The sequence below is a fragment of the Nycticebus coucang genome, chromosome 4, assembly GCF_027406575.1.
Source record: "Nycticebus coucang isolate mNycCou1 chromosome 4, mNycCou1.pri, whole genome shotgun sequence".
In the NCBI taxonomy this organism is placed as follows: Eukaryota; Metazoa; Chordata; class Mammalia; order Primates; family Lorisidae; genus Nycticebus; species Nycticebus coucang.
In genome coordinates, this window is record NC_069783.1 from 23,733,679 (window position 1) to 23,753,144 (window position 19,466).

Sequence of the window (19,466 nt, forward strand, 5' to 3'; positions counted from 1 at the left end):
GGAGTATGTATCAAAAAACATGACATGAACTGGGTTATATTATAGGACAGATACCTTACAATGCCAAACCAATTTATTAGATCTGAATTTTCAGCCCTGAATTTTCTTTAAATACATCTAAATACTTTTAGAAAGAGTGGATTAACAAGCTGTGGTATATGTATACTATGGAATACTATTCAGCCATTAAAAAGATGGACACTGTACATCTTTTGTATTACTGGATTGAGCTGGAACACATTCTTCTTAGTAAAGCATCACAAGAATGGAGAAGCAAGAATCCAATGTACTCAATTCTAATATGAAGGCAGAAGATCAGCTAATACAAGGTAGAGGGTAGGAGAATGAGGAAGCGGGGAGAGGGGAGAAGGGAGGAGGATGGGAGAGGATCATGGCATATGGCACATCTCTTGCAGATGGGACACAACTGTAAGAGACTTTACCTAACAAATGCAATCAGTGTAAGCTAATTCTTTTGTACCCTCAATGAATCCCAAACAATAAAAAAATAGAGTTGACTTGTTTGTCCAAACAAAAAGAAACATCTTAAAAAAAAAGCACATTAGGATTTTTCATTAACATTATCATTAAAGGGCTGGGTGCGGGTGGCTCATGCCTGTAATCCTAGCACTCTGGGAGGCCAAGGCAGGTGGACTGCTTGAGCTCAGGAGTTCCGAGACTAGCCTGAGGAAAAGTGAGACCCCATTTCTATGAAAAAAGAAAAAAAGAAAGAAAAATTGAGGCAAGAGGATTGCTTAAGCCCAAGAGTTGGAGGTTGCTGTGAACTATGACGCCATGGCATTCTACCCAGGATGACAGCCTGAGACTCTGTCTCAAAATAAAAACAAAAACATTATCATTAAAGCAGTATATAAAAGTGGACTGAATGAAAGGGACTATACCCATGGCTGTGGTCACTCCTAAGGATTTGTTAAATATGCCACCACTATGTCCCAGACAGGATTAGCTATTCAAATGCACAGAAGGCAAGAAAACAAAAAACAAAGAACAAACAAACCTATACACAAAAAGTAAGAAAGACGGCAGATAGGATATGAGGAGGAAGAAAAGAGGAAGAGCATTGACCAATATATTTAACAGAATTCCTGGTAAACCCCAGCAGGTTTCTTGTTAAAACTGACAGTTTTATCCTAAAATGTATATGAAAATGCAAAGTTTCTAGAATAAATAAAATAATTTTGAATAAGAAGAGAACTTAAACTACCCAATTTCTAAACTTACTATTGAGTTATGGTAGTCAAGATCATTTGCTGCTGACATAAGTAGAGACACGTATACGTCAGTGGAACGGAACTAAGATTCTGGAAGTTAACCTTCACGTTTACAGTCAAATGATTTTGACAAAAGTAGCAAGGCAATTCAGTGGGGCAAAGAATAGTCTTTTCTACAAATGCTGCTTAGAAAGGTGGATGCCCACATACAAGAAAAGAAACTTAGACTCCCACCTGAAACCAACCATAAAAATCAACTCAAAGTTAACACAAAAATGGATTATAGACTGAAATGTAAGGGTTTAAAACTGCTAGGGGAAAACCATTATGACCTTGGGTTAGGCAAACCTTTCTTAGATATGATACCAAAAACACAATCCATAAAAGAAAAAAATTGATAAACTAGACTTCCTCAAAATTAAAAACGTTTGGGCGGTGCCTGTGGCTCAAAGAGTAGGGCGCCGGTCCCATATGCCGGAGGTGGCGGGTTCAAACACAGCCCCAGCCAAAAATCACAAAAAAAAAAAAAAAAAAAAAAAATTAAAAACGTTTGCTCTTCAAAAGATCATTAAGAAAATGAAAAGGCTCATGAGCCCCTGTCTCTTAAAAAAAAAAAGAAAAGGAAAAGACAAGACATAAATTGAGACAAATTATTTGCAAAACATATATCTGATATATAACTTGTGTCCAGAATACATAAAAGACGACAAGAGGCTGGGTGCAGTGGTTCACACCTATTCTCCTAGTAGTCTGGGAGGCCAAAGTGGGAGGATCGCTTGAGGCCAGGAGTTCGAGATCAACCTGAACAAGAGCAAGACTCTGAACCTATAAAAAACAGAAAAATTAACTGGGCATGGCAGCTTGCATCTGTAGTCCCAGCTACTCAAGAGGCTGAGGCAGGAGGATCTTTTGAGCTCAGGAGTTTGAGGCTGCAGTAAACTAGGCTGATACATTCTTACCCACGAGACAGAGCAAGATCCTGTCTCAGAGAAAAAAAAAAGGATGATGATGATGACAAAAAACCCAATTATAAAATGTACAGAAGAAACTGCTGCAGCCCAGAGGAGCCCAAGAAGACATGATAAAGTAATGTAATATGATACCCTGAATGAAACCATGGAACAGAAAAAATGCCATTAGAGAAAAAAAAAAAAACGAATGAAATTCCACCAACATATAGGGTGCAGTTTTAATAATAATGATAACAACAGTATCGTTTCCTTTGTAAGATGTAAACAAAAGAAGAAAATGAATGCGAAGTATGTGGTAACTCTCAGTCCTAGCTATGAAACTTCTCTGTAAATCTAAAACTATTCCAAAATAAAAAGTTTATTCAATATTTTTTAAATGGGCAAAAGACCTAAAAAGGCCAGACGTGGTGGCTCACACCTATAATCCTAGCACTTTGGGAGGCGAAGGTGGGAGGACTACTTGAGACCAGGAGTTCAAGACCAGCCTAAGAAAGAGCATAAAATAGAAAAATTCACTGGGCTTGGTAGCATGTGCCTGTATCTACTTAGGAGATACTGAAGAAGATATATGAATGGCAAACAAGTGCATAAAAGGATGCTCAACATCCTCAGTCATCAGGGAAATGTAAACTAAAACCACAGTACGATTCCACTACTCACTCACTGGGATGGCTATACTGCAAAAGAATGACGTTATACCAGGTGGTGGTGAGAACGTGGAAAAACAGAACTGTTACGGATTGCTGCTGGGACCATAATGACATGTTGGCACTTTCAAAAACAGGTTGGCAGTTTATTAAAAAGTTAAATGCACCTACCTTGTATGATTCAGCAGTTCTGTTCCTAGACAGCTACTAAAGAGAAAGGTAAAGATGCACGAGCGAAGACGTGAGCGTTCACAGCAGCGTCACGCAGCAGGCAAAAGCGGAAAGCCAGTCGCGTGTCCACGAACCGGGAAACAGACAGACGAACACAACATACTCACACAGCGAAATATTTTCAATATTAAGAAGGAACAGCCTATTTGTACCGCTGCCATGTGGATAAACCTCAAAGACATTATGCGAAATGAAAGATGCCCAAACCAAAAGACTGCATATTGGATAAGTCTGTTTATATGCAATTTCTAGAAAAAGCAGAACTATAGAAGCAGACTGGCGGTTGCCTTAGGGCTGGAGGTCAAAGCTTAGATTGACGTCAGAGGGATGGAAGAGAATTTTTTAGACGAAGGAAATGTTCTTATGCTGGATGGTAACAAGGGTTGCAATACCGCAAACGGTAAATTTACTGAAAATCCTACCTGTCACAGTGGGTAGATTTCACGGCACATAAATTAGACCTCAATAAAACTGTCAAAAAAGGAAAAGGCAAATCAAAGCCACGATGAGATATTACTTCATACCTAGTATGATGGCTACTATAAAACAAAACAAAAAACATAAAACAACAAGTGCTGGTGAGGATATGGAAAATTAGAACCTTATGCACTGCTGGTGGGATCATAAAATGGTGCAATCTCTACGAAAAACAGTAAAGAGGCTCCTCCAAAAAATTAAAAATAGAAGTCCATGTGACCTAGCAATCCTGCTATCAGGTATTTTTACACGATAATTAAAAGCAGGGTCTACATTCACAGCAGCACTATTCACAATAGCCAAGAGGTAAGAGCAACCCAAGTGTCCACAGATGGACAAATGAATAAGTAAAATGTGGTATATGTGTACAGTGGAATATTAGTCTTAAAAAGGAAGGAAATTCTGTCTCATGCTACAACACAGATGAATCTTGAGGATGCTATGCTAAATAAATAAGCCAGTCACAAGAAGACAAATACCAATTCCACTACATGAAGTATGAAAAGTAGTCAGATTCACAGAAACAGAAACTAGAATGGTGGTTACCAAGGAGTAGCAGGGTAGGAGGAGAGGAAAGAGGGCCTTGGGGTTTTTTTTGAGACAGAGTCTATGTCACCCTCGGTAGAGTGCCATGGCATCACAGCTCACTACAACCTCAAATTCTTGGGCTTATGTGATTCTCTTGCCTCAGCTTCCCAAGTAGCTGGGACTACAGTCGACTGTCCCAATGTCTGGCTGTTTTTTTTTTTTTTTTTTTTTTTGGTGTAGTTGTCACTGTTGTTGGAGAGGCCAGGGCCAGGTTTGAATGCCAGCCCCACTGTATGTGGCTGGAACCCTAGCCGCTGAGCTACAGGTGCTGAGCCAAGGGCCTTGTTGTTTAATGGGTACAGAGTTTCAGATTTGCAAGGTAAAAAATTCTGGAGTTCTGTTTAATGACAATGGGAATATATTTAATGCTACTGAACCTTATGTCTAAAAATGGTTAAGATGGTAAATTTTATGTGATTTTGTTTTTACCACAATTAAAAAAGAAAAAAAAGAAAAGAAAACCAAGGGATGACGATTTGAGGGCATGTGAGATTTAGAATTTAAAAGCAGAGTATTTTCTGGTAATATAATGATAAACAGAGAGAGAAAATCCTGAGGGGACAGTGTAACTCAGCAGAAGATAGTCACAGCCACTTGTGAATAATTAACCTACTAGGACGAAAAGCTTGTGGGTTCTGAGTTTTGCTGTACTGAATAATGCCATGTGCTGTGTTTCCTTACTACACCATCATCAATCGTATCTGTTGTTCATGGCTGTCCTCTTTATCACACTTACTCATATATACAGGTTCAGACAAAGTCCATGTCCTATTTCTAGGACCATCTTGGATGATGCATGACCCTCCTTGCTCTTTCTTTCTTTTTTAGAGTAGTATACTTCCAGGGCTAGCAAGCAACCCTAATCTCAGAAGAGAATGATGTTGGGAACCATCAGCTAGAAATATAATGAAAGAAACAGACAAAACCCAAACCAGTACCTACTGAAGTTCCCAGGCTCTCAGGGAACCCTATATGGCTCATTTGTGAGGTTTTCAAATTGATCCCAGTAAAATGCAAGTTAGTATCAGATGTGCCATGACCTATGTAGGAGAATAAAAAAAAAACTTCTTTTCCCAAAGGTCAAACCAGATAAGCCTGAAATTTTAGGTGCCTAATGACCCACTGCTGAGCAGATTATGTTACCAAGGGTACATTTTTCAACCTACCCTTGGTAACATAGGGTAGGTTGCAGAATTCTAGATAGAATTGCTATCATATGAGCTATCATCTGAATCAAAGGTTAAGTATCCCTTATCTGAAATTCTTGGGATTAGAAGTATTTCAGATTTTGGAATATCTGCATTATACTTACCCCAGCTGACCATCCCAAGTCCCAAAATCCAAAATCCAAAATACTCTGATGAACACTTCCTTTGAGCATCACATCAGTGCTCAAAAAATTTCATATTCTGGAGCATTTTGGACTTCAGGATTTCAGAGTTGTAATGTTCAACCTGTCATAAATAGCACAAGATTATAATCTTCCAAACAGGTTCAATATATATTCTATAACATTTGACAATTTCAGACCAACTTTCCAGAATGAATCTGATACTCCTTTCAAGCGACTAGAACATGAGATTAACCGAGTCTCAGAGGAAAAGTATCATCTGATCAGTTTTCTCAAATAAAACTCCACCTCCGAACAGAGCCCTACTCACAATACACATTCAATAAATGCTGTGGTAGACAATGGTTTCAACTCAGACCAACTTATCAATATATATTCTATAACATCTGACAATTTCAGAATACAATAAAACCAATAACTCCCTTTGGGAAAAAAAAAACAAATTTGGCTTATTAAAAAAGATGCAAGCAGGCAATTCATCAGAAGTGCCCTTGCCACAAAAGCCATTTCCAACTCCATATTCATCCATGATTTTAAAAGAAGCATCACCATTGGGGTGGCGCCTGTGGCTCAAAAGAGTAGAGTGCTGGCCCTATATGCCAGACGTGGCAGGTTCAAAGCCAGCCCTGGCCAAAAACTGCAAAAAAAAAAGCAGCAGCATTACCAAAGTGTGCTTTAATAATTAAACAACATAAACAAGAAGTTAGGGCCAGGTGAGGCGGATGATGCCTGTAATCCTAGCAATCTGGGAGGCCAAGGTGGGTGGATTGCTTGAGCTCAGGAACTGGAGACCAGCCAGAGCAAAAGTGAGACCCTGTCTCTACTAAAAATAGAAAAATTAGCTAGGCTTTGAGGCAGGCACCTATAGTCCCAGCTACTTGGAAGGCCGAGGCAAGAGGCTCACTTAAGCCCAAGAGTTTGAGATTGCTATGAGCTGTGACACCATAGCTCTACCAGGACAACGGTGAGACTCTGTCTCAAAAAAAATCCAAAACATGGCTCGGCGCCTGTAGCTCAGTGAGTAGGGTACCAGTCACATACACTGAGGCTGGCGGGTTGAGCCCAGCCTGGGCCTGCTAAACATAGCCAGGCGGGAACCTGTAGTCCCAGCGACTTGGGAGGCTGAGGCAAGAGAATTGCTTAAGCCCAAGAGCTGCAGGTTGCTGCGAGCTATGATGCCATGGTACTCTACCAAGGGCAACATCGTGAGACTCTGTCTCAAAAAACAAAACAAAACTAAACTAAACAAATAATCAAATAAAAAAATAACCAAAAAACCCAAGAAGACTTGTCATTTCCTAAGGTTACAAATGGTCTTACGTCTTGGTCTGGTGAATTCCACTGATCTATTCAAAATCATTATGAATAAAGTATGAAACAAACAGATTTATTGTGTTATACTAAAAGTCCACAAACACTGAAAGCACCAATGCTTAAAGCATACTTGTCTGAGGTTCAAAAAGAACATCTATGAGGTTGGTATAGGAAGAAAAAAAGAAATCAGGAACGTTTTAGATTAAATCAAAGTAATGCTTTATGAGTATATACAGTCTAGTGTTACACAGAAGAACAGTTAAAATAGAACAAATTGGAGCCACATTAAAGTATTATGTTAATTATAACTTTATAATTATAGTATAATTTAAATAATAGTATTTTTAATTATCTAGATTAATTCTGTTTTGATGCAAAGTATGGAGAAAGTTGGTCGGCTTGGCCTAACATGCAATATATTTACGTATATGTATAGGCAGCAAGAAAGAAACGAAGGAGTTTCTGTCAATAAGGCAGCCTGGTTTCTAGGTAACAAACTTTATCTGAATGCTTCAACAGAAGAAGTTACCAATTAACCTTTACCATGAGGCAGAAAAGCAATCTGGGCCATCGAACCAAAGATGATGAGCTTTCAGAAAAAAGAATGTCAAGAAGCGCAAACTACCCTAATTTGGAGATTTTATCCATGTATTTTTTTTTTTTTTTTGGTAGAGACAGAGTCTCACTTTATCACCCTCGACAGAGTGCCGTGGTGGTCACAGCTCACAGCAACCTCCAACTCCTGGGCTTAGGCGATTCTCTTGCCTCAGCCTCCTAAGTAGCTGGGACTACAGGCGCCCGCCACAACGCCGTTATTTTTTTGTTGCAGTTTGGCTGGGGCGGGGTTTGAACCCGCCCCCCTTGGTATATGGGGCCAGCACCCTATTCACTGAGCCACAGGCGCCGCCCTTATCATCCACGCTTTTTTAACAATACAGATTGATAAACTTTTTCTGTAAAGGACCAGAGAGTAAATAATTAAGGCTTTGAGGGTCTTACGGTGTTAGTCACCAATGACTCGATTCTGCCATAAACAGAAAGTAGCCATAAACAGTACAAAAATGAGTGTGGTTATATCCCAATAAAACTTTATTTATGGACACTGACATTTGAATTTCATATAATTTTCACTTTACAAAACGTTATTCTTTCTATTTCTTTTCAACCTTTTAAAAATATAAAAGTCTTCTTAGATCATGGGCTATACCAAAACAGACGGAAGGTGGCTTTAGCCTGCAGGCTGTGGTTTCCCAGTCCTGGCTAAGAAAATAGATGAATCCCAAGTGTTTGGTGGAGACTGCTGGGCTCTTTCTTGCTGGAATTCAGGGGCATACTATAAACTAAGCCTACATGGGGAAGTTTTGTGCTTTCTCTAAGAAATAAATAACCACAAACTGAAATGTAATGGTGACTAACCACTAATTAAAGAGATTAGGTTTAAGGACTGTGGTTAGATAATTAGGTCCTAAGCAACAGCAAATTGCTTGCACTAGGATAGCAGAAACCATATCGGAGACATCAAAAGCTAGAGGTTGTATAAAAATGTTTTGACCAAAAGAAGCAACTAATTTCTCTTAGAGACTTGGAAGTATGAAAAGTTGCACGAGTGTTGATAAACGGATTGGTTTTGTTTTAAAAACAAGTCTTGCGGTTTATCTGAAAAACCCTGTTTACTAAAGGTTCTCAATCCTCCTTCTCCCCCTGAGAAGCAACATGAGGAAATATGCCTGACATCTAGTGGAAGCTTTAGGAAAATGCAGATATACAGCCTGCCCTGCCTTCTGAAAGAAACCAAAACCAAAACAAAACGCAAAATCACTCCAAAAGGGGGAGGAGCTCGGTGTCTGTTTAGTACCACTCATACATTGAACATATTTTAAGGGCCCTCCGTGCACCAGGCACTTTTTCAGGCACTGGTAATTCAATGGAGAATTAGACAAAGTCTTCAGTCTTTGCAGAGTTTACATTTTTGTGACATGATTTACTTTATTGGGAAGAAAAGACCTTAAAAATTTAAAGTTATTTACAGCACCTAACTGCTTAGAAGCACTTTCATATACATTATCCTTAACAATATCCTGAGATAATTTAGACAGGCTTTATTACCATCATTTTACAGAATAGCAAACTGCAGACTCCAGATTTTTAATCCAGGTTTTCCTACTATCATATTCCACTGCCTCCCTTCTAGTCTTTAACCAACCAACCAATTAAAAATTGGTTTAACTTTTTTTAACCAACCATTAAATAACTTGGTTATTTAATGTTCTGCCTTGATTCTAAAACTAACTACGAGGTTCAAATAACACTCCAATTATTACATGTTCCTGTAATAACAATTGCTTAGTGTGCCAGTGCCTTAGAAGACAGATGCAATGAAAGAAGGCTGGGTGGAGCCAGGGGGCCCCAGACTCTGGTCCCAAAGTAGTCACCACTTTATAGCTGTGTCATCTTGGGCATGCCATTCAACCTCCCTGATAGTGTGTCCTAATCTATTCAATAGGCTAATAGTGTTTATACCTCAAAGGCTGCTGTGAAGTAGTTAAATGAAATGATGTACACAGAAGTTAGCCAAGGGCCCGAAACGCTGTGGGTCTCAACAAACATCAGTAACACTTGAATCTCAAATTTGGGAGGATCTGAACAGATCTCTACTCTATGCCAACAGGGAAACATTAAAATACACAGGACTTTATCTCGTATGTAGTTTTAATTCCTGCCCCAAATTTCTACTGGGTTTCAATTTCATTTCTGGGCATTCAATAATGGCAAAATATGAGATACCTTAAGTGTCTGCAAACTTCTGTCTCCATGACCACGCTTTCTCACCTGGCCTAAGAAGAAACAGTGAAACTCCCACTCCCTATTTCGACCCAGCAGGCAGTGATTTTTTAAGCTCATCAATTAAGGATAAAGTCCCACGCCCTGTGGTGGCCCACCGTCATTCAGGGGGCTGCAGCCCCACCTCCTACTGCCAGAAGCTCTGCCCCAGCCCCCGCAGGCTACTTCCTAGTCACCCCCTGGTTTCACTGGTTTCACTTCACTTTCACATCCTTTGGTTTCACTTCACAAGAGCCTTGCTTGTCCTGCCAGTAAAGACAGATCATAAAGTTAAGATGTCTTGTTAGAAAGTTGCTTTACACATAAAGGCCGAAAATGTAATTTAAATTATTTCTCAGAGTTTCACATCCAGTAGGGTCGATCTTTTGGACACAATGGCACAACCTTGAAACTGGTCAGAAACCACTGACACCAATCTAGAAATTCTCAAGAACTTTAAAGAAATTCTTTACATTCCCAGTATTCTTTTAGACCCAAACAGTATCATAGGCATATGTCTGAAGAATATTTAAGCTCCACGAAGCTATGCTTTCAAGTGAAACTATTTCAGACCTCTGTTAGGTAGAGTCCCTCTCTAGAAGACACTTATCTGGCCCCAGTTATCTGGTACAAAATAAAACAATTTTGAAGTGTTGGATGATACCACTAAATTCTTCTAATTTCAAGCTACACTGTCCAAGTGAACATAGTGGAAAAGTTTTAATAAAGCTTCCCTCAGTCTGCAGGGTGCTTCTGTAAATGAAATGCTCTGAAATCAGATTTCAGAGAGAACTGATTTAGGAGAACTGTAGATTCCTTAAAAGTGTCCACACGAACTCACGGAGATTAAGGATGTCATTATTGTTATAAGTAGAAAAATACCACATTTATATAAAAATGTAAGTTTTTTTTAAATTTCAGGTTAATGTGTGGGTACAAACAAGCAAGTCACAATATTTGAAGCTGTTAGGTAGAGTCCCTCTTGTAGTTATGTCTTGCACCCCAAAGGCGTGCCATATACTCCTACACTGTGCCCATTCCGTGGGAGCCGCCCAAACCTTCTTCCCTTCTCCCCCCTCCCTTGTTTCTCCTCTAACTTGAATTGAAATGAGTTTTCCTCCTATGTGGATTAGATTGTCTACTGGCTTCATATTAGTAGTGAAGGTTGTTTTTTGACATCTGAAAAAGCTAAAGATAATGATTCAGAACATCCGATCTTGAGGAAAATAGTTTTTCAGAGGAAAAGTATGATACCCAGTGGTTCGGGATCCATAAATACTGACATGTGAAACCCCAGAATCCACACATAGTCTAAAGTAATCAGAATTTAATTTGTATTAATGTATTATTTTGCAGGCTACATACAACAGGAAATGTTTTGATGAGCCTCTTGGAAAATTCTATAAACAGCATTCACCTTCAGGACTTTATCTGAAGGTAGTACTGCCTGCTGCAACTATATAAAACAGACTTTCTCATTCTTGCTCAAACCTGTTTGCAAATAAGCAAAGCACCACATGGATACTATTGCACCTTGCACAGTAGCTTGAAGGTCCTCAATAAATACTTGTTGAATGGATGGATAATTAAGAATCATTTGCAGGGGTCAAACATATCATTGCTGCTGATATGTTTATCTTTTACTTGTTCTCTATATACATTTTTAAATACTAAATACTAAACTTTTAGTTTACTGCCCATATAGCTAAAACCATTTATGTTTTAATGCAGTGGTTCCATAAACTGATCAGCTGTACTTGCGAACTTTTTCAAAAGGTAGAGTCCTACACAACCCCCAGAATAATGATTAAGTTGACCCAGAATGAAAGTAACTTGGTAATCTGTATTAAATTTTAAAGCTCTCTGAATGACCTTGTTATTGGCTGAGTGTGGGAACCATTTAACATGCAGTGAATACAGAAAAAAATCTGTTAATACATAGAAAATTTAAGTTGAAAGAGACTTTAAAAGTTATCTAGTCAAGCTAAATAGGATTAATTGCTCAAAATCTTATCAGAATATAAAGGGAAGTTATCACCGCTTTTTTTTTCAAGCAGCCTGCTGACTATATCCTTGGCTTGGGAATAACTCAGATTAATTAATATGTAAGCTATAAAATTTGAATCCAAGGTAATATCTAGTACAGTTGAAGAAACTTACAGCACATTCTACTAGAGCTGACCACAACCTAGTTCTCTTCTCCTTCCTAGGTACACAGGAGGCTATTTATGCTTGAAATTGGGTGGGGCTGTAAGGAAAGTGACATGGTCACTTCTGAACCACAGCCCAGGAGAATGGCTCTGAGCTCTCCCTTCACTGTCCTCTCCCCACTGCAACACCACCAAGGCCTCTGGCTAAGCTGGTGGAGCCAGAAACCTGCACCACCAAATCACCTCCCAGAGTCCCACAGGTCTAGAGTCATCCCATTCACAACAGAATATATGAGTGACAAACATTTACAGGTTGAACCACTGAGATTTGGGGGTTAATTTGCCACTCATTATTATTGGCTCTATCCTGCCTATGAAATACTCATTTTCTAGGACCCCACAGTCACCTTCCTACCTTAAAAGAATTTCTCTGTACAAGAATGCTCACAGCAGCCTATAAGTTTGTAGCAAAAAAACTGTAAATAATCTCAATGTCTATCAATTGAAGAATGGATTACTTGTGACGCATTTTTCAGTGAAATACCATTTGAGATTTTGGATAAATTTCAAAAACATATTACTTACTAGTAGTAAACTTACAGAAGGATATATAGAGCATGACCATTTATATATAGTTTTTTTTTTTTGCTATTTTTTTACTTTATTAGAATTATTATCAGAATAATTTTTATTTTTTTTTTTATTGTTGGGGATTCATTGAGGGTACAATAAGCCAGTTACACTGATTGCAATTGTTAGGTAAAGTCCCTCTTGCAATCATGTCTTGCCCCCATAAAGTGTGACACACACTAAGGCCCCACCCCCTCCCTCCATCCCTCTTTAACCAATCTGATTGTATGGATGCACAAACACCTAGAAAAAGTACGAACACATGTACAGAGTGAGAGACACCAAATAAATGTTAGTGGCCACCCCTTGGGAGAGAGAAAGAAAGAGTAATTAGATCAAGAAGAAAACCAGAAGGGACCACAACTTCATCTAATCTATAATTGTTTTTGTTTTTTTAAAAAAGAGACAAGGTAAATATAACAAGAACCAATAAAGAAAAGTTCAGGTTCTAATTCTTAGCTCTCAGTCCCAGAGAGCATTTCCACTTAAATTTCTAACAGAAATTATTAACAAATATGGAAAGGGCTCTTTTGATAAACAGGGAAGAAGCCTAAGGTCACATTTACCCTAAGAGGACGGTAGAGGAGCCACAGAACACCAGGAATGCTCAGGAATAAGAGACACCTGGTACCTCTGGGAGAAGGGTGCGAGGCTGCATTAAAAGTGAAACTGGTTGAAAGTCTGTATAAGAAATAGCAAATTCTCATCAAATTTCCATCTCTTCTGGCCCCACTCCTCACCACACAGCCAGATGACTGCTCTTCTCTGGGCCCGGTGCGAAGGCAGAGGTTACTCTCTAGTCAAACTGATCAGGAAGCCTCTGAACTCAGGAACACCAAGTAAAGGGAAGGGTGAGGGTCCTGAATGAAAATGAAGAGATTAATCAAAGTCTACACTAAACTGCTAGATTCCCTAACATACTATTCCTGGTCAGGATTCACGTAACTTTTGACCCAACAACTGTGTCCTAGATATAAGAAATTCTTACCCAGCTCTATGGGGAAACATGAGGACATTATATTGATGGCAGAGATCTGAAGGCAACAGGTGTGTCCACCACAGGGAGAAAGGACAGGCAAAATATTATTCACAGTGCCACTTATGTAAATATTTTTAAAGGAACATACAAAAAAATACCTATCTTTCAAGAATGATACACAACAAGCACATAGGAATGATTATCTCCGGGGGCAAAGGGTGACTTTAGTAGGATATGTGAATAAAGGGGAAATTCAAACAATATATGATAAACAGCATAAAATAAAATGGTAGACACCAGGCACAGGGGCTCACATCTATAATCCTAGCACTTTGGGAGGCCAAGGCAGGAATAATCATTTTTGAGACCTGGGGTTCGAGACCAGCCTGAGCAACACAGTAAGACTTCATCTCTACAAAAAAGTTGATAAAATTAGCTGGTTGTAGAGGTACATGCCTGTAGGCTCAGTTACTTGGGAGGCTAAGGCAAGATGATCACTTGAGCCTAGGAGTTTGAGGTTGTAGTGAGTTACCATCATATCACTATACTGTGGCCCATCTCAAATTTTTAAAAATGGTAGAAAAAGTATAGATATCATAGCAATACTTTTAATAATTATAATAATATAAATCAATTTTAATTATAGCCATAATTATGATAATATTCTAACACGTGTAAATGACCAAATTTGCCTGTTAAAAGACAAACTGTCAGGTTAGATTTTAAAAATCCAGGTTATAAGTTATAAGGAATATAACCATAACCTAAAGACACAAGTTGAAAGTAAAAGCATGTGTATATGTATATGTGTGTGTGTGTGTGTGTGTGTATTTCTTATTTTTTTAAGAGACATATGGAAATGTGGGAAAAGTTACACCAGGCACATCCCTAGCAAAAGATACTGAAAGATGTTACTGGCAGATAAAAGACTTGAAAACAAAATTATTAGGAATAAAAGGAGTCACAGTATAAGAATAAATTTTAGGCCCGGCGCCAGCCACATACACCTGAGGAGCTGGCAGGTTCAAATCTAGCCCAGGCCTGCCAAACAACAATGATGGCTGCAACCAAAAAATAGCCGGGCATTGTGGCAGGTGCCTGTAATCCCAGCTACTTGGGAGGCAGAGGCAGGAGGATTGCTTGAGCCCAGGAGTTAAGAGGTTGCTGTGAGCTGTAATGCCACAACACTCTACCCAGGGTGACAACTTGAGGCTCTGTCTCAAAAAAAAAAAAAAAAAAAAAAAAAAAGAATAAATTTTTACTGTCCTTGTGAAGTATGCATAGTTTGGAACAAGTAGACTAGAGAAGACATGATTACAACATGCATAGAAAAAATCTTGTTTTCAAGCTTACATGAAACATAATAAAAACTCGATCATGCACTAGACAATAAAAACAAAGGATTTATTAATACAGAGCATTTTTCAAATCAAAATGAAATTAAGTTAGAAATTAATAAGAAAACCTCCATATGTCTGGATATATTTCTCAAGTAAGTCATACTAGAACTTGGAAAGAACTTAGGAACAAACAATTAAAAAGATACTACATAACAAAATCTGGACACTACCCAGGCAGGGTTCAGAGAAATTTGTAACCTGAAATGCTTAAACCCACATACAAAGAAAAAACCCAAAACAACAAAACCTGAAATGAGTAGCTAATCATGCCTTTAAAGAAGATAGAAAAAGAATTATAAAAAAAAACCCAAAAAACAAAAAAAAAAAAAAGAAGCTACAACAAAAGAAAAAAATAAAGGATATAAATAAATGAAGTAAAAACATACAATAAAGATCATCAAAACTAGAAGTTGGTTCTCTGAAAAGTCCAATAGATTGAATAAACCTAAGTCAAGATTTGTCAGGTTAAAAAAAAGGAGAAAGAGAGACCCTAAATATATGATGGTGGAAATAAAAAAGGTTATTAACATGTGTACTTCAAACTTACAATAAAATATTATGAACTTTATGGCAATAACTTTGAAAATAGAGATGAAATTGGCAAATTCCTACAGAAATAAAATGTTCAAAGTAACTCAAAAATAAATAAAAAATAAAAATAGTCTTCAATTGTTTTAAAAAATGGAATTAACAGCTAAAAGTCTTCCCACAAAAAACTTTTAGGCACAGATAACACCATTGTTGAGTTTTATCAAAAATTTAAAGAGAAAATAACTCTAATCTTGAATGAGTTCTTCCAAAAAAACAGAGAATATTCCTCAAATGTCCTCAAAAAGACAGTGTCCTTTTTGAAGACAGCAAACTCGTAATTAAACACACACACACAAAAGATCCCCCAAAACAAGGGAAACTACAAGCTTATTTTACTCATAAACACAGTCAGCATCTGAAGAAAATATTAGTATGGCTTGGCACTTGTAGCTCAGTGAATAGGGCACCAGCCACATACCCTAAGGCTGGCGGGTTCAAGCCCAGCCAGGACCTGCTAAACAATAATGACAACTACAACCAAAAAATAGCCAGGTGTTGTGGCAGGCGCCTATAGTCCCAGCTACTTGGGAGGCTGAGGCAAGAGAATGGCTTAAGCCCAAGAGTTTGAGGTTGCTGTGAGCTGTGACGCCACAGCACTCTACCAAGGGCGACAAAGTGAGACTCTGTCTCAAAAAAACAAAAAGAAAGAAAGAAAATATTAGCAAACAAAATGCAGCCCAAGGTTAGGGTAGTTTAAAAAAACAATGTAATTCAATACATTAAAGAATAAAAGAAAACCATATAGTTAAAGAAGGCACTTTTTGCAAACTAAGAATGAAAGGGAATCTTTTTAACCAGATAAACACCTCCTATAAAACCTACATCAAATACCATACTAAGTGAAGGCTGAAAGCATTCTCTTTGGGATTAGTAATAGCACAAGAATCCCTACTAAACCACTTCCATTCAAGACGGCACTGGAAATGCTAGCCAGTCTAGTAAGACCCCCAAAAAATATGATTAATTTTTTTTTTATTGTTGGGGATTCATTGAGGGTACATGATACCAGGTTACACTGATTGCATTTGTTAGGTAAAGTCCCTCTTATAATTGTGTCTTGCTCCGAAAAGGTATGTCACACACCGAGACCCCAAGAATGATTATTTTTTTAAAAGCATAGAAGAAACAAAAATGTCATTATTGGCGTTATACAATTATTTACAGAAAATCCAAAAGGAATTGAGTATGAATTATCAGAATTAAGGAGCAATTTAAGCAAGATGGCCATATAATGTACTAAATTACAAAAAACTGCATTTCCAGACACCACTAACAAACTATTAAGAAATAGAACTAAAAAAAATTTCATTTGCATGATAGTATACATTTACAAAAATCCATCAAGTTGTACACTTTAAGTGCATTTTATTGCATGTAAATTATATCTCAAAAAAGGTGTAGGGAAAAAGCTACCATTTGTGAGAGCAACAACAAATGTAAAGTATACAAGAATTAATCTAATGCAGGTACACACAAGACTTTTCTGGGGAAATGTCATAAAACTTTATTTAAAGGCCTAAAAGGGTATTTATATCAACACAAAGACAAAACACATTCATAGAATGGGTGATTTAATATTGGAAAGAAGTCAATTTTCTCCAATTTAATCTTTACATTCAATGAATCTCCCGTCAAAAACCTTAATAAAATTTTATGCAGTGCTCCATAAGTTGACTCTAAAATTTATATGAAAGAGTAAATAAATGATAATCCTGAAAAAGATTAATCTCTTCAAGTAATTAATATGTATAGTCTGATACTGGCATAGGGATAGAAAAAGTTGACCAAAGGAACAGAAGAGCGAGCCCAGAAACCAGCCAGAGCATATTTGGAAACTTCATTTTTGACAATGCTTTCAATGCTATAGGTCAGTAGGGAAATGATTCAGTAAATGGTCCTGAGACAAGTTATCATACAAATCAGGATGGGAGGAGAGGAGGAAGAGAGAGAGAACGGGATGTTCTACATCACACCACACACAAAAATCCATTTCAGATGAATTAAAAACATGCATAAAAGGGACATCTTCAAAACTTAAAGAAAAGAACAAACGAGAAAAAACCACATCACATCGAGGTAGGCATAGACTTTCTTTAGTACAACATAAAAAACACTAACCAAAAACAGAAAAGGTTAACAAATTTGACAACAAAAAACTGGATTATAAGCAATAGATAATGGTACTACAGAACACCGTGTGTGGTGGGGGGGAGTATATTTTCTCCCAACAAGAAGAAAGTAATGAGAAACTGAAGAAAAAACAACAATAACAACCAAAAATGTACAAGGAATTCACCCCCGTCAGAAAATCAACAGCATGATTTTGAGCCATCAGTGGTATGTAAGGAGAAGACCCGGGTGAGCCCCTGTGCGATAGTACCTGCCCAGGGACTGGAACACTGAACAACACAAAAGAACACACGGAATCACAGCACCCCATTTGTGTAATGAATGATACTAACCATAAATGCTAGTATTTGGTTTTCAACTTCTAGATGTAAACCCTAACAAATCTCAGAAGACCTGTGGACGGTCATAGAAGATAACAGAAATATTATCAGTTTTGACAATACAAAAGTTATAGCATAGATGGCAGAAGTCAGGAGGCTAGCAGAAGGTACTGATTTTCTCAGTTTATCCAGCTGAAGTGGAAAGACATTATAACAAGTAGTTAAGAATTGTATTTAAAATTACAAAGGTAAACAATTAAAAAATGGAGATATGATTATGAAAAACTGGGATAGGTTAGTATATAGAGTTATAAATGAAGTTGATTCTTTACACTACAAAAGGAATTCAATAATGTCTAAAACTTCTAAGTCAAGAAATGGCACTCTACACATATTTAGAAACACAAAGGTAACTACTCATAGATTATTAGTAACTAATAGTAAACCCAAAGGATCGTGAAATGTGGGAGGGTGTTCATTATAAGCTACTCCGTATAAATGAATTTTTTTTTTCTTTTTTTGAGACAGAGTCTCATTTTGTTGCCTTCAGTAGAGTGCCGTGGCATCACAGCTCATAGCAATCTTAAACTCTTGGGCTTAAACCATTCTCTTGCCTCAGCTTCCCAAGTAGCTGGGACTATAGGCGCCTGCCAGTACACCCGGCTATTTTTTGTTGCAGTTGTCATTGTTGTTTAGTTGGCCCGGGCCAGGTTCAAACCTGCCATCCTCAGTATATATGGCTGGTACCATAACCACTGTGCTATGGGCACTGAGCCTGTATAACTGAATTTTTAATCCATATGCATGTATTATTTTAATAAATATAAAACAGTTTTAAATAACGGAAATAAAAAAGAAAAGATCAAGATTCCCAAGAGCTCATTTAGTCAAACTACCTTCTAACAGCTAAGTAAAAGAAAATGTATGTCCACTCCAACAGAAAAATAAACACGTGATTAAGACTAATGAGCCACAGGCCTACCAACTTTATCCACCAGAACAAACTTAGTATCATCATTCAATTCAGAATGAAGAAATCAGGTGAGAGCCTGAATCTTACCCTTCACTGTTTCTTTCCCTCTTTCTCTATTGCTCTAATTGTTCCCCCTTTACTTTTGCTTTATTTAGCATGAATACTCAACCAAATATATATATATATACACACACACACATATACATACATAACTCTAGTTTTGTTTGTAAAATATAGTCTTGTGTTTCCTGATTTTCTTTCCCTATGAAGGAGCAAATTAAGTTGATTTCATTTCCATGTTGTCTAAATTAATTCAAGTCTCTAAGAGTATTATCACTGTACAGAAGAAATGATCTCTACCACTGATTTAAGGCAAGAACATAAAAGCAACAAAAGGCAATCCAGCTAAAACTTGCACAAAAATCACTCCTCAATGGACTCAAGCTTCTACAGACAACTACATTAGTTACACTTCAGGAATTGGGAGCCAAGTTTCTATGCAGATATTTATGGCAATTTAAAGAGAGGGAAGCTTGAAGTCTAAGTTCCCCAAAAGGCACATTAAAAACCAGAAAGTTCTGGGAGGCCGAGGCGGGTGGATTGCCTGCGCTCACCAGGTCTAGACTGCCCTGAGCCACAGCAAGAAAAATAGCTGGGAGTTG

At 37.8% G+C, this 19,466-nt stretch overlaps 1 protein-coding gene across 15 annotated transcripts in view; it reads right to left on the reverse strand.

The window, feature by feature from the left end:
* The window catches only part of DTNB (dystrobrevin beta), a 278,523-nt gene that overhangs the window by 121,983 nt on the left and 137,074 nt on the right, over positions 1-19,466 (reverse strand). Inside the window, exon 10 of one of the 15 annotated variants that reach the window (XM_053587761.1) lies at positions 13,058-13,271. The exons of the other annotated variants lie outside the window; for them this stretch is intronic. Coding sequence (XP_053443736.1) covers positions 13,238-13,271 — 34 coding nt within the window. The 3' untranslated portion in view covers positions 13,058-13,237. Of the gene's footprint in view, positions 1-13,057; positions 13,272-19,466 lie in introns of those variants that run through there. 15 annotated transcript variants of the gene reach the window in all.